Here is a 21,703-nt window from a genome sequence, read left to right as displayed (position 1 = left end):
GTAGTATTATTTAGTTTTTAGAATTTTAAATATAATAATAATAAAAAAATGGGCGATACACCAACATTTGAAATATACTTCATTTTACTGACAAAAAGTTATTAACCAATTAATCCTGAGATAATTACCAAAAATATGGCTTCATTTTCTTTATTTACTTTACTTCTTTATTTACCCCACTGCCATCATCGCTGCTAGTGACGCAATGGGAGTGGTAGGATCTATGGCAGGATGCTCCAAAAACCATGCCCAAATCCTCAAAGTCACTTCAAACCAAATGTTCCAGCAAAGAAAGAAACATAAGTCACACATATAGAATATTGGAGGGCATTATAGGAATTCTGGTATTTATATACCATCTGCAGTAGAATAAGTATTTTTCGGGGGGATACACACCACTACAGTATGTGTACATTCCGAGAGTAGCTGGTTTCTGTCTTACAGTTCAACCAAGTATTCATGCCACTGACAGACTTTCATGAGCTGTTTTGACTGCAACTAAGCATATATCTAAGGTATTTTATATATTGTACACAGTCATAGTTATAGCCAGTTATAACCATAGACGAGTACACCAGGTGCTCCATCTCTGCAGGTGATCTGTCTATCAGGTCAAGATCACTGCAACAGGTACACCTCCACCCTCTGATTATCAAATCAAAACAAATGTTATTTGTCACATACACATGGTTAGCAGATGTTAATGTGAGTGTAGCGAAATGCTTGTACTTCTAGTTCCGACAATGCAGTAGTAACCAACGAGTAATCTAACCTAACAATTCCACAACTGCTACCTTATACACACACAAGTGTAAAGGGATAAAGAATATGTACATAAAGATATATGAATGAGTGAAGGTACAGAACGGCATAGGCAAGATGCAGTAGATGGTATCGAGTACAGTATATACATATGAGATGAGTAATGTAGGGTATGTAAACATTATATTAAGTGGCATTGTTTAAAGGGGCTAGTGATACATTTTTTACATCAATTTCCATTATTAAAGTGGCTGGAGTTGAGTCAGTCTGTTGGCAGATGCCACTCAATGTTAGTGGTGGCTGTTTAACAGTCTGATGGCCTTGAAATAGAAGCTGTTTTTCAGTCTCTCAGTCCCTGCTTTGATGCACCTGTACTGACCTCGCCTTCTGGATGACAGCGGGGTGAACAGGCAGTGGCTCGGGTGGTTGTTGTCCTTGATGATCTTTTTGGCCTGGGCGGAGCAGTTGCCGTACCAGGCGGTGATACAGCCCGACAGGATGCTCTCGATTGTGCATCTGTAAAAGTTTGTGAGTGCTTTTGGTGACAAGCCACATTTCTTCAGCCTCCTGAGGTTCCTGAGGCCTTCTTCACAACGCTGTCTGGGTGGGTGGACCAATTCAGTTTGTCCATGATGTGTACGCCGAGGAACTTACAATTTACTACCCTCTCCACTACTGTCCCATCAATGTGGATAGGGGGGTGCACCCTCTGCTGTTTCCTGAAGTCCACGATCATCTCCTTTGTTGACGTTGAGTGTGAGGTTCTTTTCCTGACACCACACTCCGAGGGCCCTCATCTCCTCCCTGTAGGCCGTCTCATCGTTGTTGGTAATTAAGCCTACTACTGTAGTGTTGTCTGCAAACTTGATGATTGAGTTAGAGGCGTGCATGGCCACACAGTCGTGGGTGAACAGCGAGTACAGGAGAGGGCTCGGAATGCACCCTTGTGGAGCCCCAGTGTTGAGGATCAGCGGGGTGGAGATGTTGTTACCTACTCTCACCACCTGGGGGCGGCCCGCCAGGAAGTCCAGTACCCAGTTGCACAGGGCGGGGTCGAGACCAAGGGTCTCGAGCTTGATGACGAGTTTGGAGGGTACTCTGGTGTTAAATGCTGAGCTGTAGTCGATGAACAGCATTCTCACGTAGGTATTCCCCTTGTCCAGATGGGTTAGGGCAGTGTGCAGTGTGGTTGCGATTGCGTCGTCTGTGGACCTATTGGGGTGGTAATCAAATTGGAGTGGGTCTAGGGTGTCAAGTAGGGTGGAGGTGATATGGTCCTTGACTAGTCTCTCAAAGCACTTCATGATGACGGAAGTTAGTAGTCGTTTAGCTCAGTTACCTTAGCTTTCTTGGGAACAGGAACAATGGTGGCCCTATTGAAGCATGAGGGGACAGCAGACTGGGATAAGGATTGATTGAATATGTCCGTAAACACACCAGCCCGCTGGTCTGCACATACTCTGAGGACACGGCTGGGGATGCCATCTGGGCCTGCAGCCTTGCGAAGGTTAACACGTTTAAATGTTTTACTCACATCGGCTGCAGTGAAGGAGAGTCCGCAGGTTTTGGTAGCGGGCTGTGTCAGTGGCACTGTATTGTCCTCAAAGCGAGCAAAGAAGTTATTTAGTCTGTCTGGGAGCAAGACATCCTGGTCCGCAACGGGGCTGGTTTTCTTCTTGTAATCCGTGATTGACTGTAGAACCTGCCACATAACTCTTGTGTCTGAGCCGTTGAATTGCGACTCTACTTTGTCTCTATACTGATGCTTAGCTTGTTTGATTGCCATGTTTCCGGTCACCTTGCCCTGGATAAAAGCAGTGGTTCGCGCTTTCAGTTTCGCGCAAATGCTGCCATCAATCCACGTTTTCTGGTTTGAGAATGTTTTAATAGTTGCTATGGGTACGACATCGCCAATGCACTTTCTAATGAACTCGCTCTCCGAATCAGCGTATTCGTCAATGTTGTTGTGGGACGCAATGCAAAACATATCCCAATCCACTTGGTCGAAGCAGTCTTGAAGCGTGGAATCAGATTGGTCGGACCAGCGTTGAACAGACCTGAGCGCGGGAGCTTCCTGTTTTAATTTCTGTCTGTAGGCTGCACGCAACAAAATGGAGTCGTGGTCAGCTTTTCCCGAAAGGAGGGCAGGGGAGGGTCTTATATGCGTCGCGGAAGTTAGAATAACAATGATCCAGGGTTTTACCAGCCCTGGTTGCAAAATAGATATGCTGATAGAATTTAGGGAGTCTTGTTTTCAGATGAGCCTTGTTAAAATCCCCAGCTACAATGAATGCAGCCTCAGGGTACCATGTCTCGTTAATCATAAGGCATACCCCCCCACCCCTCTTCTTACCAGAAAGATGCTTGTTTCTGTCGGCGCGATGCGCGAAGAAACCATTATATGTATAACTCTCCAGAGAAACCTGGATTCAAATAAACACTTTAGATTCGCCCTAGAATAACAAATTTTCTGAAAATACTGATTTTTATATGCACCATAATAATGTTGTTTTGGTTTGTACACAGTCAGACTTTACATGGTATGGAAAGTAAAACGTTAGTTTAGTACATGGGGAACTATATCTCTACAGGTGATCTTTCTATCTGGCCAAAATCACTGATTCAGGTTCCCATCCACCCTCTGGTGGTATGGATAAATTGTTATTATGTCTCCAGAGAAACATAGATTCAAATAAAGGGTCGGATCTATCAAATTACAATAGACGAAATTAAGTGTTTTTGTCTGGTGTCAAAATGACCCAAAAGGAGAAGATTTTTTTTTAAAGTCCATATTGATACAGAAATACCAAACAATAATTTATATTTATTAAGAACAAGATGATTGGCAAAGTCTTGTGCTATGATAAAAATGTGCCTCTGGGCTCAAAATAACCCGAGTCTGTAGTATGAGGGTTAAGAGTTAATGGGTCTTGCACAATAAGCAACTGGAAATACAAGCATAATAAAAAGGATGATGGTGATTACAATTCCTACCACTCCAGAGCCACGTTTCATCCACACAATGGTGAGGGAGGGGTTTCCTGTCCAGGCACAGTTGAAGATAGCATCTGATCCCTGGTCCACCTGTAGGGACTGTGGCTCAGCAGCCATTCTGGGCCCATCTGGAACCACAGGAACAGAAATGGTTACACTTGATTTGGATAGTCACCTATAGATGATGTACAGATACTTAAGCTCCAGTATCAACAAACAAATAATTGCAACTCTGTTGATACACAACTTGCTGGGGTTCAAATCAAATCAAATCAAATCAAATTTTATTTGTCACATACACATGGTTAGCAGATGTTAATGTGAGTGTAGCGAAATGCTTGTGCTTCTAGTTCCGACAATGCAGTAATAACGAACAAGTAATCTAACTAACAATTCCAAAAAAACTACTGTCTTATACACAGTGTAAGGGGATAAGGAATATGTACATAAGGATATATGAATGAGTGATGGTACAAAGCAGCATAGGCAAGATACAGTAGATGATATCGAGTACAGTATAACATATGAGATGAGTATGTAAACAAAGTGGCATAGTTAAAGTGGCTAGTGATACATGTATTACATAAGGATGCAGTCGATGATATAGAGTACAGTATATACATATGAATAATGTAGGGTAAGTAACATTATATAAGGTAGCATTGTTTAAAGTGGCTAGTGATATATTTACATAATTTCCCATCAATTCCCATTATTAAAGTGGCTAGAGTTGAGTCAGTGTCATTGACAGTGTGTTGGCAGCAGCCACTCAATGTTAGTGGTGGCTGTTTAACAGTCTGATGGCCTTGAGATAGAAGCTGTTTTTCAGTCTCTCGGTCCCAGCTTTGATGCACCTGTACTGACCTCGCCTTCTGGATGACAGCGGGGTGAACAGGCAGTGGCTCGGGTGGTTGATGTCCTTGATGATCTTTATGGCCTTCCTGTAGCATCGGGTGGTGTAGGTGTCCTGGAGGGCAGGTAGTTTGCCCCCGGTGATGCGTTGTGCAGACCTCACTACCCTCTGGATAGCCTTACGGTTGAGGGCGGTGCAGTTGCCATACCAGGCGGTGATACACCCCGCCAGGATGCTCTCGATTGTGCATCTGTAGAAGTTTGTGAGTGCTTTTGGTGACAAGCCGAATTTCTTCAGCCTCCTGAGGTTGAAGAGGCGCTGCTGCGCCTTCTTCACGATGCTGTCTGTGTGAGTGGACCAATTCAGTTTGTCTGTGATGTGTATGCCAAGGAACTTAAAACTTGCTACCCTCTCCACTACTGTTCCATCGATGTGGATAGGGGGGTGTTCCCTCTGCTGTTTCCTGAAGTCCACAATCAACTCCTTAGTTTTGTTGACGTTGAGTGTGAGGTTATTTTCCTGACACCACACTCCGAGGGCCCTCACCTCCTCCCTGTAGGCCGTCTCGTCGTTGTTGGTAATCAAGCCTACCACTGTTGTGTCGTCCGCAAACTTGATGATTGAGTTGGAGGCGTGCGTGGCCACGCAGTCGTGGGTAAACAGGGAGTACAGGAGAGGGCTCAGAACGCACCCTTGTGGGGCCCCAGTGTTGAGGATCAGAGGGGTGGAGATGTTGTTGCCTACCCTCACCACCTGGGGGCGGCCCGTCAGGAAGTCCAGTACCCAGTTGCACAGGGCGGGGTCGAGACCCAGGGTCTCGAGCTTGATGACGAGCTTGGAGGGTACTATGGTGTTGAATGCCGAGCTGTAGTCGATGAACAGCATTCTCACATAGGTATTCCTCTTGTCCAGATGGGTTAGGGCAGTGTGCAGTGTGGTTGAGATTGCATCGTCTGTGGACCTATTTGGGCGGTAAGCAAATTGGAGTGGGTCTAGGGTGTCAGGTAGGGTGGAGGTGATATGGTCCTTGACTAGTCTCTCAAAGCACTTCATGATGACGGATGTGAGTGCTACGGGGCGGTAGTCGTTTAGCTCAGTTACCTTAGCTTTCTTGGGAACAGGAACAATGGTGGCCCTCTTGAAGCATGTGGGAACAGCAGACTGGTATAGGGATTGATTGAATATGTCCGTAAACACACCGGCCAGCTGGTCTGCGCATGCTCTGAGGGCGCGGCTGGGGATGCCGTCTGGGCCTGCAGCCTTGCGAGGGTTAACACGTTTAAATGTCTTACTCACCTCGGCTGCAGTGAAGGAGAGACCGCATGTTTTCGTTGCAGGCCGTGTCAGTGGCACAGTATTGTCCTCAAAGTGGGCAAAAAAGTTATTTAGTTTGCCTGGGAGCAAGACATCCTGGTCCGTGACTGGGCTGGATTTCTTCCTGTAGTCCATGATTGACTGTAGACCCTGCCACATGCCTCTTGTGTCTGAGCCGTTGAATTGAGATTCTACTTTGTCTCTGTACTGGCGCTTAGCTTGTTTGATAGCCTTGCGGAGGGAATAGCTGCACTGTTTGTATTCGGTCATGTTACCAGACACCTTGCCCTGATTAAAAGCAGTGGTTCGCGCTTTCAGTTTCACACGAATGCTGCCATCAATCCACGGTTTCTGGTTAGGGAATGTTTTAATCGTTGCTATTGGAACGACATCTTCAACGCACGTTCTAATGAACTCGCACACCGAATCAGCGTATTCGTCAATGTTGTTATCTGACGCAATACGAAACATCTCCCAGTCCACGTGATGGAAGCAGTCTTGGAGTGTGGAGTCAGCTTGGTCGGACCAGCGTTGGACAGACCTCAGCGTGGGAGCCTCTTGTTTTAGTTTCTGTCTGTAGGCAGGGATCAACAAAATGGAGTCGTGGTCAGCTTTTCCGAAAGGGGGGCGGGGCAGGGCCTTATATGCGTCGCGGAAGTTAGAGTAACAATGATCCAAGGTCTTTCCACCCCTGGTTGTGCAATCGATATGCTGATAAAATTTAGGGAGTCTTGTTTTCAGATTAGCCTTGTTAAAATCCCCAGCTACAATGAATGCAGCCTTCGGATAAATTGTTTCCAGTTTGCAGAGAGTTAAATAAAGTTCGTTCAGAGCCATCGATGTGTCTGCTTGGGGGGGGGATATATACGGCTGTGATTATAATCGAAGAGAATTCTCTTGGCAGATAATGCGGTCTACATTTGATTGTGAGGAATTCTAAATCAGGTGAACAGAAGGATTTGAGTTCCTGTATGTTTCTTTCATCACACCATGTCACGTTGGCCATAAGGCATACGCCCCCACCCCTCTTCTTACCAGAAAGATGTTTGTTTCTGTCGGCGCGATGCGTGGAGAAACCCGTTGGCTGCACCACTTCGGATAGCGTCTCTCCGGTGAGCCACGTTTCCGTGAAGCAAAGAACATTACAGTCTCTGATGTCCCTCTGGAATGCTACCCTTGCTCGGATTTCATCAACCTTGTTGTCAAGAGACTGGACATTGGCAAGAAGAATGCTAGGGAGTGGTGCACGGTGTGCCCGTCTCCGGAGTCTGACCAGAAGACCGCCTCGTTTCCCTCTCTTTCGGAGTCGTTTTTTTGGGTCGCTGCATAGGATCCGCTCCGTTGTACTGTTTGTAAGGCAGAACACAGGATCCGCGTCGCGAAAAACATATTCTTGGTCGTACTGATGGTGAGTTGACGCTGATCTTATATTCAGTAGTTCTTCTCGACTGTATGTAATGAAACCTAAGATGACCTGGGGTACTAATGTAAGAAATAACACGTAAAAAAACAAAAAACTGCATAGTTTCCTAGGAACGCGAAGCGAGGCGGCCATCTCTGTCGGCGCCGGAAGTCAGGGTAAGGGCTAGGGTTGAGTGTATGATTTGCGTGAGGGAAAGGGTAAAGTTGGGGTTAGGTCTAGTGTTAGGGTAAGGATTAAGGTTAGAGAGAGGATTTAGTGGCTAGTTAGTTGAAATGTTGTTGACAGTTAGTTAACATCTACAAACCTTCTATTTGGGACTATCCATGTAGTGGTAGATGTGATTCTTAGTGCCTGTAGCTAGCTAGTTTTGGTTCCTTGGTCTCTTTGCTTGGGTACTACTCACAGTAGTGTGTGTTTGTGTGTGTGTGTGTGCGTGCACATGTTGCTTGCGGATTACTACTCACAGTAGACATCCACGTTCCTGCTGATGTTGGTGCTGCCCAGCGCATTGGTGACCTCACAGGAGACGGGCTCTGTGAAGAACGAGTGGTCCACGATGACCTCATAGGTGTCACCTGACACCTGTCTGATGACGCTGCCCCCTTTGGCCCATCTGAATATACAACAGAGTAGGTTGAAGTTAGACCTAGATGCTGATCTTGGGTCAGTTTAGCATTTTCCCCACTAATGGTTAATTAGGATTAGGGGAGGGGAAGCTGAACTGTACCTGAAGCTGCCTCTGGATGCTAATCTTGAGTCGGTTTTGCATTTCCTCACTTATGATTTAAAGGGGCAATCTGCTGAGGTAAGGAACTGGAGAAATGTAAGCACTCTTAAATTCATAGACGGTTATGATTTGGGTGGGGGAGGGGAAGCTGATCCTAGATTTGTACCTAGGGGCCACTTCAGCCCAGAGTGGTTACAACTGGGAAGAGGGAAGACAATGTGGGCTATGAAATCCAACCAGCAGCCCCTTTGGAGGTGGACATGAAAGACCTGTGTCTGTGTCACAAATGGCACACAAATCCCTGCATAGTGCACTACTTTTGACCAGGGCACATAAGGAATGGCGTGCTATCTGGGACTCAGCCAGTTAAAACGTGTTGCATTCGAGTGCAATTTACTCCGGTGTTCTGGGCTTCGCCAAGCATAGTGAAACAACAAAAGAAGAGGTGGCTTTTGTTTTGTTTCGGTGCATTGCTTTTATCTTTTCTTCGTTTGAGCATATTCATGTGCTGCTTGTTGTCAACAAAGGGAGTGCTTGAGGAGGGCTTTAGAATATAGGTTTTCTCATTTTGTCTCTGTCATTCACACGCTTTGATGCCGAAGTCATTATAATGGGGTATAAATAAATTGGCTGTGCAAAGGACCTTGCCCGGCACATGCATATCTCACCGCATTGCCAGTAATGGGTAGATCAAGCACCTGAACAAACAAACTATTGTTTACAATGACAGATGGAGGTGGGGGGGGGGGGGGTTTAAGGGAAAATACAAAGGACCCAGTTTAGAATAAATGCGATGAACAATTATGTATGCTAGGCTATACATCAGGATAAAACATAACTTTAGGATTCAGAGTGAAAAGAGCGACAAGTCATACATAATTAACTAGGACGAACATATTTGAAAATAAAATGTGTTGTTGTTTTTAACAATGCACTGTTTGTTGTGTGTAATGCTATGGTAGAAAAGATGGCCTGGTTATAGATGTCAACATTTAGATAATGAGATTATGAACATGCAGAACATTTTTAGTGAATACAGACAACACAGACATATACTATCTTTCAAATTCTTGTCAAAACCAAATACAGACATTCACAAAAAGTCCTGTTTTCAGTCCTGTATTTTGTTAAATTGTTGAAATCTATGCCTATGTCACAAACGACACCCTATTCCATATATAGTGCACTACATTTGACCAGAGCCTTATGGGCCCTAGTCAAATGTATTGCACTACATAGGGAATAGCGTACCATTTGGTAAGCAGACTGCATGTACTGTTGTAGAACACACTATTCACTTTTTTTTTGCACCATCCAGGCCCGCATTGACATTCCCTTCCAGAAACATTTCTCAATTGTGGAATGTCCATTTAAAAGTTTCATCTAGCATTCAAATCAAAGATACAGGTAACTGCCAAATTAAAGGAAACACCAACATGAACTCTTAATAGAGCGTTGGGCCACCATGAGCCAGAACAGCTTCAATGCACCTTGGTATAGAACTCTACTGGGGGGATTCGACAGCTTCAGTGCACCGTGTCTGGAATTCTATTCGAGGGATGCAAAACTATTCTTCCACGAGAAATTCCATCATTTGGTGTTTTGTTGATGGTGGTTAAAAACGCTGCTCCAGAATCACCCATCAGAGTTCAATTGGGTTGAGATCTGGTGACTGACGGCCACGGCATATGTTTTACATCATTTTCAAACTCATCAAACCATTCATTGACCACTCCTTCCCTGTGGATGGGGATATTGTCATCCCATAGCCATGGCAGCTAAAATAATGGCCTGCCCAGCATTTTTATACCCAAAGCATGATGGGATATTAATTGCTTAATTAACTCAGGAACCACACATGTGTGGAAACACCTGCCATAAATATACTTTGTATCCCACATTTACTCAAGTGTTTTCATTATTTAGGTAGTTACCTGTAGATCGGGGGTAAACAGGTTGCGATCCAAATGACACCCTATTTCCAATATAGCACACAACATTTAACTGGAGCCCAATAGGTTTCCCTATGGGCCCTGGTCAAAAGTAATGCACAATAGAGGGATCGGATGAGATTTGGGACAAACCCACAGAAGCGATGCAATACGTATAAGCTAGACACCAGATGCCATGTGACAGTCTGCCATTTTGCGAAAGACATTTCATCACAGCGTTGAAAGGGATCGTGACCGCATTGAAGGGGATCAAAGTAAACCAAATCGCCTATGAGTCAGAAAATATTTTACGGCCTTACCATGGCACTCGAAAAACACATCTTGAAAATGGCAAAGACGAACTCCAAAAGGATGATGCTGTCTGCTGTCAAGGTTTCTTCAATATCCCTTCTCGATTTGAATGAGCGTTCTCTCTGTTCTCTCTCAAGCCTCTGAATGTCAGATTCAGAAACAGATCAGAGCTACATGTCTGACGCCAATCCTTTCCCAGTCACTTCTGAATTATTCAGTAACAATCGTATACATGAGCACTGCTTTTGAACATGTAACCCCACGTAACTGTATGCACGAAGGAATCCATTTAGCTTTTTTGAGTTTTTGAAGTGCTATTCATGTTTTCTATGATCTTCTGCTGTACAATTCGAATGCAGGGTGTCGCACACGCACAGACACACTCACGCATGTTCACACACACTCTCCTCCCAGAGGGACCCTGTTGCATAAAACAAAAACAATCAAATGAGTTCATGTCGATACACATAGAGAGCAATTTCTGTTCAAATCACCCACGTTCTCATCAAACAGCTGACAAGCTGAACTAAATCTGCACAATTGAGTGTTTTCATCAGACACCTCAGAATTGACAAATTAGGAACCACAAATTGCCCTTCGACAAAAACAACAGCAGCAGTGACACCAACACCAGAAACCCCCGTGAGGATAAGAAGCGTACTTTATTTGCATGCGAAACCATCTCATTCGCTTCCCTCCCCACTTTATCCTATCTCTCTCTCTCTCTCTCTCTCTCTCTCTCGCTTTCTTTCTTTCTCTGCAGCTTTATTAGAAACAAAAAGTTGCTAATAGAGTTAGCTGCAGGACCACTCCCCCCTCTTACCTCTGTGCTGTCATTCAACCAGATGGCCTGCATCTCTCCCAAAATGGACCATCCCCTCTTCAGAGTTTATTTATCTTTCTGTAAGGTGATCTCATCTCCCTCCTTCATGTTTTTCTCTTCCCCCAATTGAGCTTGAATGAAAGACCACCTGGGCTACAGCTCAAATTTCACCCTATTCCCTAGATATTGCACAACATTTGACCAGGGCCCATATGGTTCTGGTCAAACAAAGTGCACTATATAGAGAAAGGGAGCCATTATGGACGCAGCCTGGAGTATTATATATTAATCTCCAAACCATTAGGTCTCCCCACGCTTCCAAACCACCACTTCCTCTGAGTAAAAGGTCTGGAGCGTCTGAGATAAGAGATACCTCCCTATTCCTATCCCTCCTCAGCCCTACATCCAGATTCCAAGCCCAACCTCATAGCATCGACAGCTCCGACCTCTCAGGCATCGGAAGAACACTCCTCATTTCACAAGGAAAATGGTAGCTCTATGGTGATCAATAGCCAAGCATTGGCTAAAGCCCTATACGCAGAGGTCTTGTATTACTAGAGAAGGTTGTGTATGTAATTATTACCCTATAATGTCCATTAATTCCAGATGACGATATGGAAGGGCTACATTTTTTCCAAACTGCCCCCTGTAATTTTTAAATTTTTTTCTCCATAAATTGACAGTTATGACGGAAGCCTGTAGGTTTTTATTCTAGGCATGATGATTAATGAACATGTCCAGGCAATTACAGGCTTCACCGGTAACTCGAGCTTGGCTTTCAAATTTCTAAACCATACCAAGCCATCTTTGGTATAGTGTTGACATAATATTTGGATTGAGGAAGTGTGATCATAATCATGAGGATATTTTAGCGATCCGCAGTAGGAAGACGTCCTAAATGCCCCCCAGTCTGCAGATGTGAGCTAAACAGCACTTGAGATGTGTTTTTAAGCTATGGATGAGAAAGTGAACTTGTCATTTCCAAAAGCTTTGCTCAGTTGTAATGCCGCTTTGCGATCTAACAGCAAGGGTTGCATTAAATATGCACAACGTTTTTTTTACTTAAGCATTTGGCAATGTTCAATTCATTGGCACAAAACGTATAAACAAAAGCATTCACTGTGAATGTTGATACATGTAGGCCATTCATATATAGGCTATGCGCAGCGCATCAATTTATCGAATCAGTTATTGCTTTCTTGCTCAAACCGTGAGCAACACCTGTCAAACATTATTTTTTTTACTTCGATATGCACGGGAAGTTTTTTTCCGGCTGGAATTATTACTCTCCTGCTATTTAGAAATAACCGACATGGCAGATTCGGACGGGACTTAAATTACAGATGTGGTGATTTGTGCTCATGCACCTAATTACATAACCCTATCTCCCCCAGTAAAATGAATCCCATGCAAATAGGGCGTAATAAGAGGGCATTAAGAAGGCAGCGAGAAACAAGCCTGTCTGTATGCAGCTTTACGGCATGTAGCTTAGTGGTTAGAACATTGGACCAGTAACCGAAAGGTTGCTGGACTGAATCCCGACCTGACAAGGTAAAAATCTGTCGTTCTGCCCCTGAGCAAGTCAGTTAACCCATTGTTCCCTGGGTGCTGAATATGTCGATTAAGGCAGCCCCCCGCACCTCTCTGATTCAGGAGTTGGGTTAAATGCGGAAGACACATTTCAGTTGAATGCATTTAGTTATACAACTGACTAGGTATTTCCCTTTAAAGAGAATAGATAGTAGTGATGTGTCCAAAATTGAAACCTAGTCCCAGTTTTAGCGCACTACTTTTGACCAGAGTTAATCAACCCTATGAGTTTCGTTGTGGGCCCTGGTCAAAAGTAGTGCATTAAATAGGGTGCCATTTAGGACAGAGCCAGAGGAGTAGAGAGGAGGAGGTGAGGATTTTTGCATCAAGTCTGGGCCCTACTGTTTCTTCTACAGTAGATTCCCATTCTCTCCTCTATCTCCTGGGTTGGGAGGGCTGTGGACTTCTGCCTGTGTGACCAATCCCACACGCTCTCTGTCCATTTCATCACGATGCTGGGAAAGGTTCTTCTATCTCTACAGTCACAGTGCTAACTGTCATTCATAGCTCTTTTTTAGGTTACTGCCTATACCTCGGAAAGGGGGATCCCTAGTCAGTTGTACAACTGAATGCATTCAACTGAAATGTGTCTTCCACATTTAGTCCAACACCTCTGAGTCAGAGAGGTGCAGGGGGCTGCCATAATCAACATCCACGGCGCGCGGGATCAGGATCAGAGCAACAGATTTTACATCGTCAGATCAGGGATTTGATCCAGCAACCTTTTGGTTACTGGCCCAATGCGCTAACCACTAGGCTACCTGAGTACAGTGATAAGGTGGCTATTGTGGGAACTACTTCAGAGGTGTACAATAACTTTTCCAACTGTTTGGTTGCCTAAAATGAATGCACACTAGAATAATCTATGCCAATCTGAGGCAAGTATTCAACAATGCAGTGGTATAAGTGTAACTTTTAACTGTCCTAAACAGCTGTTATTTGCTCACTGCCTATACCTGAGCCCTTACCGTTAACCTCTTAAAACTAGGGGGCACTATTTTCGGGGGGGAAAAATGACGTTCCCAAAGTAAACCGCCTATTTCTCAGGACCAGATGCTAGAATATAAATATAATTGACAGCTTAGAAAAGAAAACACTCTAAAGTTTCAAAAACTGTCAAAATATTGTCTGTGAGTATAACAGAACTGATATTGCTGGTGAAATCCTGAGAAAAATCCAATCAGGAAGTGACTCTTATTTTGAAACCCCTGTCTTTCTATGCATCCCTATTACCCATTGAAAGGGATATCAACCAGATTCCTTTTTCTGTGGCTTCCCTAAGGTGTCTACAGCCTTTAGACGTAGTTTCAGGCCTTTATTTTGCGTCAGTGGCCAGCTGAGGGCTCTCAGAGTGATTCTTGCATAAAAGACAGAGGTAGTCATTTTTCCTCTCGGTCCTACTGAAAAGCCAATTGTCCCGGTTGACATATTATCGAATAGATATTTGAAAAACACCTTGAGGATTGATAATAAAAAACGTTTGCCATGTTTCTGTCAATATTATGGACATAATTTAGATTTTTTTTCGGCGTTGTCGTGACCGCTATTTCCGGTGGATTTCTCAACATAACGTGACCAACAAAAGGAGGTATTTTGGGTATGACAATAATCTTTATGGAACAAAAGGAACATTTGCTGTCTAACTGGGAGTCTCGTCAGTGAAAACATCCGAAGATCATCAAAGGTAAACGGTTAATTTGATTGCTTTTCTGATTTTCGTGACCAAGTTTCCTGCTGCTAGCTGGACATAATGCTATGCTAGGCTATCGATAAACTTACACAAACGCTTGTCTTGCTTTGGCTGTAAAGCATAATTTCAAAATCTGAGATGACAGGGTGATTAACAAAAGGCTAAGCTGTGTTTCACTATATTTCACTTGTGATTTCATGAATATGAATATTTTCTAGTAATATTTTTTGACCGTTGCTAATTAGTGTAGTTGACAATTCTCCCGGATCCGGGATGGGTAGTTCCAAGAATTAAGTAAGTACCTTTCATATACACACTAGAGCAAATCTCAATTTACTAAGTCAAATTGTCACTCAGTCATGCATTACCGGCAAAAAGGGGACGTCCTAAGGACATTAGGCGATGTTAACACAAGGTCCCTTTTAGGGTTTGTGCGATGCGTTCTCTCAATGACCTTCTAAAAACGTTCTAGGAACATTAAAACCCTTGGGGCTAGGGGGCAGAATTTTCACTTTTGTATAAATAGCGAGCCCAATTTCAACTTCCTGCTACTCATGCCAAGAATATAAGATATGCATATTATTCATAGATTTGGATAGAAAAGACTCAAATCATGTCTGTGAGTATAACAGAACTTATGTAGCAGGCAAAACCCCGAGGACCAACTCTTCCGATTTTTTCCCCCTCCCTGACTTGTTATTGCCAAGGAATATTTCTTAGGAACTTCCACTGGATGTCACCAGTCTTTGGAATTTGGTTGAGGTTATTCCTTTGTGCAATGAAGATGTAGGCCAACTAGGAACTGGGTACACTTTTCATTCCTGTATTGAATACAGATTGCCCCGTCTACAATTTGATCGATCATTAACGTTTAAAAATACCTAAAGTTGTATTACAAAAGTAATTTGAAATATTTTGGCAAAGTTCATAGGCAAGTTTTGAAATATTTTGTAGTGACGTTGCGTTTTTTGTAAGCTGTTTTTTTCTGGATCAAACGCACTTTATAAATGTACATTTTGGATATATATGGATGGAATTAATCGAACAAAAGGACCAAATGTGATGTTTATGGGACATATTGGAGTGCCAACAAAAGAAGCTCGTCAAAGGTAATGCATGTTTTATATTTTATTTCAGCGTTTTGTGTAGCGCCTGCAGGGTTGAAATATGCTAACTCATTTGTTTACTGCTGGTGCAGATGTGCTGGCTATCAGATAATAGCTCCTTATGCTTTCGCCGAAAAGCATTTTTAAAATCTGACATGTTGGCTGGATTCACAACGAGTGTAGCTTTAATTGAGTATCTTACATGTGTGATTTAATGGAAGTTTGAATTTTATAGTATTTTTGGGAATCTGGCGCTCTGCATTTCCCCTGGCAATTGGCCAGTTGAGACATTTGCGTCCCGCTTATCCCTAACTAATTTTAAAACATGATGTTATACTCAACACCATAAATGGACTTTCAGTATAGGCCTCAGTTTGGTCGCAGTATAAAGTCATAAAAAAGTGGTCCATGACACAACGTCCAGAGAATGTCCTAAAATCGTTCTTGGGGATATGTCCCCTGACCCCTCCTGTCTCAGCCTCCAGTATTTATGCTGCAGTAGTTTATATGTCGGGGGCTAGGGTCTGTTTGTTATATCTGGAGTACTTCTCCTGTCCTATTCGGTGTCCTGTGTGAATTTAAGTGTGCTCTCTCTAATTCTATCTCCCTTTCTTTCTCTCTCTCGGAGGACCTGAGCCCTAGGACCATGCCTCAGGACTACCTGACATGATGACTCCTTGCTGTCCCCAGTCCACCTGGCCGTGCTGCTGCTCCAGTTTCAACTGTTCTGCCTTATTATTATTGGACCATGCTGGTCATTTATGAACATTTGAATATCTTGGCCATGTTCTGTTATAATCTCCACCCGGCACAGCCAGAAGAGGACTGGCCAGCCCACATAGCCTGGTTCCTCTCTAGGTATCTTCCTAGGTTTTGGCCTTTCAAGGGAGTTTTTCCTAGCCACCGTGCTTCTACACCTGCATTGCTTGCTGTTTGGTGTTTTAGGCTGGGTTTCTGTACAGCACTTTGAGATATCAGCTGATGTACGAAGGGCTATATAAATACATTTGATTTGATTTGATTTGGATATCCCAGGAACAAACCAGGAACAAGACAAAACCTCGACAGGAGCATAAAACAGCATCCTGAGCACTATGTTTCGGGGACATCATAACTATTCATTTTTGTTTGCAGGTTTGATGTCAATGGGAGACTTATGCTGCATTCGTAACCAAGTGGAAGGTGGGAATTTACCCGTTTTTAAGTCGTAAATACCCTATCAGAATGCAAAATATAAGCTTTATTTACTCCAATGTAAACACTATATAGCATATATATATATTTTTTTTTTTTACCTTTATTTTACTAGGCAAGTCAGTTAAGAACAAATTCTTATTTTCAATGACGGCCTAGGAACAGTGGGTTAACTGCCTGTTCAGGGGCAGAACGACAGATTTGTACCTTGTCAGCTCGGGGATTTGAACTTGCAACCTAGTCCAACGCTCTAACCACTAGGCTACCCTGCCGCCCCATATAACATGGTTAAAGCTATAATTTTGATGTCATGGATGGTAACATCAGTAACATTTCTCCAGCCCTATCCCTTAGCTTTTTGCAAAAACAAAGAGTACACTTATTTATTTTTCAGCTACTGATTGTCTCTTGTCTCTTGAAGGGGAAGGATTTTCAATTTGGCTAGAATTCTCTTGTAAATTGACTTTGGTCAAAAATATTTGTGGTCTTCAAGGGGAAGTTCAGTATTTCAGTACGGCTGCCCCTATCACTCCCAGTGATGTTTAGCTGACGTTTTAAATGGCTGTTTAAAACAAAGGAAATAATGGATTAAAGTTTATCCTGGCCTATAGACTAAATTCATGATATAACACAGGAAAATCATGCTGTCTCCACAGCGTGAGTTTTTTTAATGCGTGTGATGTCAGAATGCCCTCACTGTTCCAAAATGTGATTGTTACGCAACAGGACAGTTAACACATGCTGCCTGCAAACCAAGGCAAATTGCCTACTAATTATCTATTAAGATATGCTTAATCTGGTCTATTTCAAGTTATTTGCAAACAACAGTTTGAAATGAGGTGCGTTCTGCCTCCTCATTAATTCAAGTAGTTGTCGCCCATTTCACTGTTGCAGACAATTTACGTATGAGGCATGTTATGCAAATGTAAGATTAGGATTAGCTAGACAAATTTCTCTCTTCGATGAGAGCCCAATGAGTGGTTCCCCAGGTCAAGTATGCAGACATTTTCTCTAGTCAGAATAGAACCTGCCAAACTTTTTCCCCCTGGTGCCTGCATTGCTTTTATTGTTGTTTTCCTTACATTGTTTAAGGATCCATATCATGCTTGGGTCCAGGAATCATGCGGGCCATGGGAAAATGAAAATGAAATAGGAACTGTGATATTCGCGGCACGGCACAGCCATGCAGAGGAAAAGCACCATAAGAGCTTTGCACACTTGGATTAGACAATATTTGCAAATTGTATACAGTTGAAGTAGGAAGTTTACATACACTTACAGTTGAAGTTGGAAGTTTAAAAACACTTAGGTTGGAGTCATTAAAACTTGTTTTTCAACCACTCCACACATTTCTTGTTAACAAACTATAGTTTTGTCAAGTCTGTTAGGACATCTACTTTGTGCATGACACAAGTCATTTTTCCAACAATTGTTTACAGAGAGATTATTTCACTCATAATTCTCTGTATCACAATTCCAGTGGGTCAGAAGTTTACATACACTAAGTATGGAAATTCAAAAGAAATCAGCCAAGACCTCAGAAAAAATATTGTAGACCTCCACAAGTCTGGTTCATCCTTGGGAGCAATTTCCAAATGCCTGAAGTTACCTCATTCATCTGTACAAACAATAGTATGCAAGTATAAACACCATGGGACTATGTAGCCGTCATACCGCTCAGGAAGGAGAAGCATTCTGTCTCCTAGATATTAACGTACATTGGAGCGAAAAGTGCAAATCAATCCCAGAACAACAGCAAAGGACCTTGTTAAGATGCTGGAGGAAACAGGAACAAAAGTGTTTTAATGACTCCAACCTAAGTGTATGTAAACTTCCGAATTCAACTGTATGTATGTGTTTATGTATTGAGCGTAATGCATTATGTGTGTATTCCTTAATAACCACGCAAGGTACTTATTTCATAACAATTACGTTACACTCAATTGTGCTTATATAAAGTAATCTATTAGTTTTGTCAAAAACAATGCTAATGGCGTCAGAGAACTATTAGCTTCTTTGAAGCTGCCCTCATCATGACCATTGGCCTGAGTACACAATGGCTTGCAAAAGTATTCAACCCCTGTGGTAGCAGAATCAGAATTAGTTAGGTAACATTGATAAATAAGATGTTGTATTTGTATAATAATGCTTATGTGAGATATTTGTAATTAGAATGTCTTCTTTTGGATAATACTGTTGGCAGTTTGCAGTTATCCCTTCCCTGCTAGGGTTTAGTCACTTGGGCCCCAGAGAGGGGAGAGGTCAGGCCTGTCTTCTTATGGGAATGTGTCTGTAACTATTACATGGCCCCTCTGAGGTTGCCCTTATCTTGATTTAGGATATGACCTAAGAGGCTCACTGTCTTTTCTGATCTTGTCCAGGAGGGGGTGTATTTGATATATGCCATTGGATGAGGTAATGTTTCTGGTTCTAAGTGGTACCAAGAATGAGATGAGATCTTAGTTTAGGAGACCAAACTGAACGATAATTTATAGCCAATGTTGTCTGGCTATGTGTGTCTTTGCTATAAAGGATCTCAGTTGCCATTATGTAAGCACTCTCAGAGAATTCATTCATAGACACTGAATTGATCTGAGAGTCACAGGGCTATGTTGAAGCTCATATAATTAAAGATGGACTTTATGATAACTCTGACTTGTGTGTGGTTTGCTCTCTCATGATTTGGTAATACAGGAAATTTCCACGACACCCCCTAGGCATTTTTCCTATTTTGTTGCCTAACAACCTGGAATTAAAATGTATTATTTTGGGGTTTGTATCATTTGATTTACACAACATGCCTAAAAAGAGATGCAAGACATAAGACCAAAAAAATTACAACTTGATAATGCATAACTACTCACACCCCCCCCCCCCCCCCCCAAAGTCAATACTTTGTAGAGCCACCTTTTGCAGCAATTACAATTACAGCTGCAAGTCTCTTGGGGTATGTCTCTATTATCTTGGTACATCTAGCCACTGGGATTTTTGTCAATTCTTCAAGGCAAAACTGGATGGGTTCCGCTGGTGTACAGCAATCTTTAAGTCATACCACAGATTCTCAATTGGATTGAGGTCTGGGCTTTGTCTAAGCCATTTTAATATGTTAAAATGTTTCCACTTAATAAACCACTCAAGTGTTGCTTTAGCAGTATGCTTAGGGTCATTGTCCGGCTGGAAGGTGAACCTCTGTGCCAGTCTCAAATCTCTGTATAACTGAAACAGGTTTCCCTCAAGATTTCCCTGTATTTTGCGCCATCCATCATTCCTTCAATTCTGACCAGTTTCCCAGTCCTTGCCTATGAAAAACATCCCCACAGCATGATGCTGCCGCCACCATGCTTCACTGTGGGGATGGTGTTCTTCGGGTGATGAGGTGTTGGGTTTTCGCCAGACATAGCGTTTTTCTTGATGACCAAAAAGCTACATTTTAATCTCATCTGACCAGAGTACTTTCGTCCATATTTTTGGGAAGTCTCCCACATGCTCTTCGGCAAACACCAAACGTGTTTGCTTATTTTTTTCTTTAAGCAATGGCTTTTTTTTATTTTCTGGCCACCCCACAGAGATGGCTTAAAGTGGTCCTATGGACAGATACTCCGAACTCCATTGTGGAGCTTTGCAGCTACTTCAGGGTTATCTTTGGTCTCTTTTTTGCCTCTCTGATTAATGCCCTCCTTGCCTGGTCGGTGAGTTTTGGTGGGCGGCCCTCTCTTGGCAGGTTTTTGCGGTCTGTACAATGCATCACAGGGGGCAAACTACCTGTCCTACAGGACACCTACAGCACCCGATGTCACAGGAAGGCCAAAGATATCATCAAGGACATACACCAACAAAGCCACTGCCTGTTCACCCTGCTATCATCCAGAAGGCAAGGTCAGTACAGGTGCATCAAAGCCGGGTCCGAGAGACTGAAAAACAGCTTATATCTCAAGACCATCAGACTGTTAAATAGCCATCACTAGCACAGAGAGGCTGCTGTCTACAGACATGGAATCATTGGCCACTTTAATAAATGGAACACTAGTCACTTTAATAATGTTTACATATCTTGCATTACTCATCTCAAATGTATATACTGTATTCTATACTATCTACTGTATTTTAGTCTATGCGTCTCTGACATTGCTCATCCATATATTTATATATTCTTAATTATATTCATTTACATAGATTTGTGTGTATTAGGTATTTGTTGTGACATTTTTTTACATTACTTGTTAGATATTGCTGCACTGTTGGAACTAGAAGCACAAGCATTTTGCTACACCCGCAATAGCATCTGCTAAGCAAGTGTATGTGAGCAATAAAATGTAATTTAATTTGTTGTTAGAGAGCAGATGCTGTAAGAGTGTAAGACTGCTAAGTCCCATCCAAATGCTGATGTCAGGCTGGTGAGAACATTTCTTATTTTGTGTAAGTGTTCATTTAGGTTGGCAGCAGCATTTTCTATGAAATGCAGGCATAGCAGCAGAATTAGGAAGCGGTCTTGGGAAAAGGGGGTGGCAAAGAAGGGAGTTGCAAACATAGGATCCGTGCTCCAGTATTCCCTCTCAGAGTTCTACTTCACTATTTCCATGAGAAGGACTGTTACCAGGAAGGTATACATTTCACTCATTGTGGTTTTCATCCATTTAGCAAGCTTCCCCCTCAAACCTGGATTGCTCTTCTCCTGAAGCTCCAAGGCCTAGCGATTGATCATGTCCACTGTCTCCCACCTGCTCCTCTGTCAGAAACAGCTTAAAGCACTCTGACTCAGAGGGAGATGGCAAGGGGGCTTTGCATTCAAGACTAGGACTCTTCAAAGCCAAAAGCAGGGCCAGAGGAGGGGTGAAATGGCTGGCGGCCTTCCAGCTACCATAGACCCTCCGTACTTCACCCACTGTTGGTCTGCCTCCATCACCACCAGCATCTTCAGAGGGATCTGGGCCTTCGTCAGTGGGCAAGGGGTCTTCAGATTCAGGGTTCTCAATGGCCACAAGAT

General features: G+C 43.0%; 1 protein-coding gene across 1 annotated transcript in view; it reads right to left on the bottom strand.

The window, feature by feature from the left end:
* The window catches only part of LOC109891838 (kin of IRRE-like protein 3), a 305,246-nt gene that overhangs the window by 43,633 nt on the left and 239,910 nt on the right, over positions 1 to 21,703 (bottom strand). Inside the window, exons 7-8 of the mRNA XM_031826835.1 lie at positions 7,811 to 7,959; positions 3,757 to 3,884 (exon numbers count right to left, since the gene is read on the bottom strand). Of these exons, the coding sequence (XP_031682695.1) occupies positions 3,757 to 3,884; positions 7,811 to 7,959 (277 nt within the window). The remainder of the gene's footprint in view (positions 1 to 3,756; positions 3,885 to 7,810; positions 7,960 to 21,703) is intronic.

This window comes from Oncorhynchus kisutch, linkage group LG6 (genome assembly GCF_002021735.2).
Source record: "Oncorhynchus kisutch isolate 150728-3 linkage group LG6, Okis_V2, whole genome shotgun sequence".
NCBI classification, from domain to species: domain Eukaryota; kingdom Metazoa; phylum Chordata; class Actinopteri; order Salmoniformes; family Salmonidae; genus Oncorhynchus; species Oncorhynchus kisutch.
The sequence above is the reverse complement of the archived record's forward strand: the minus strand, read 5'-3'. Positions and strand labels throughout refer to the sequence as shown.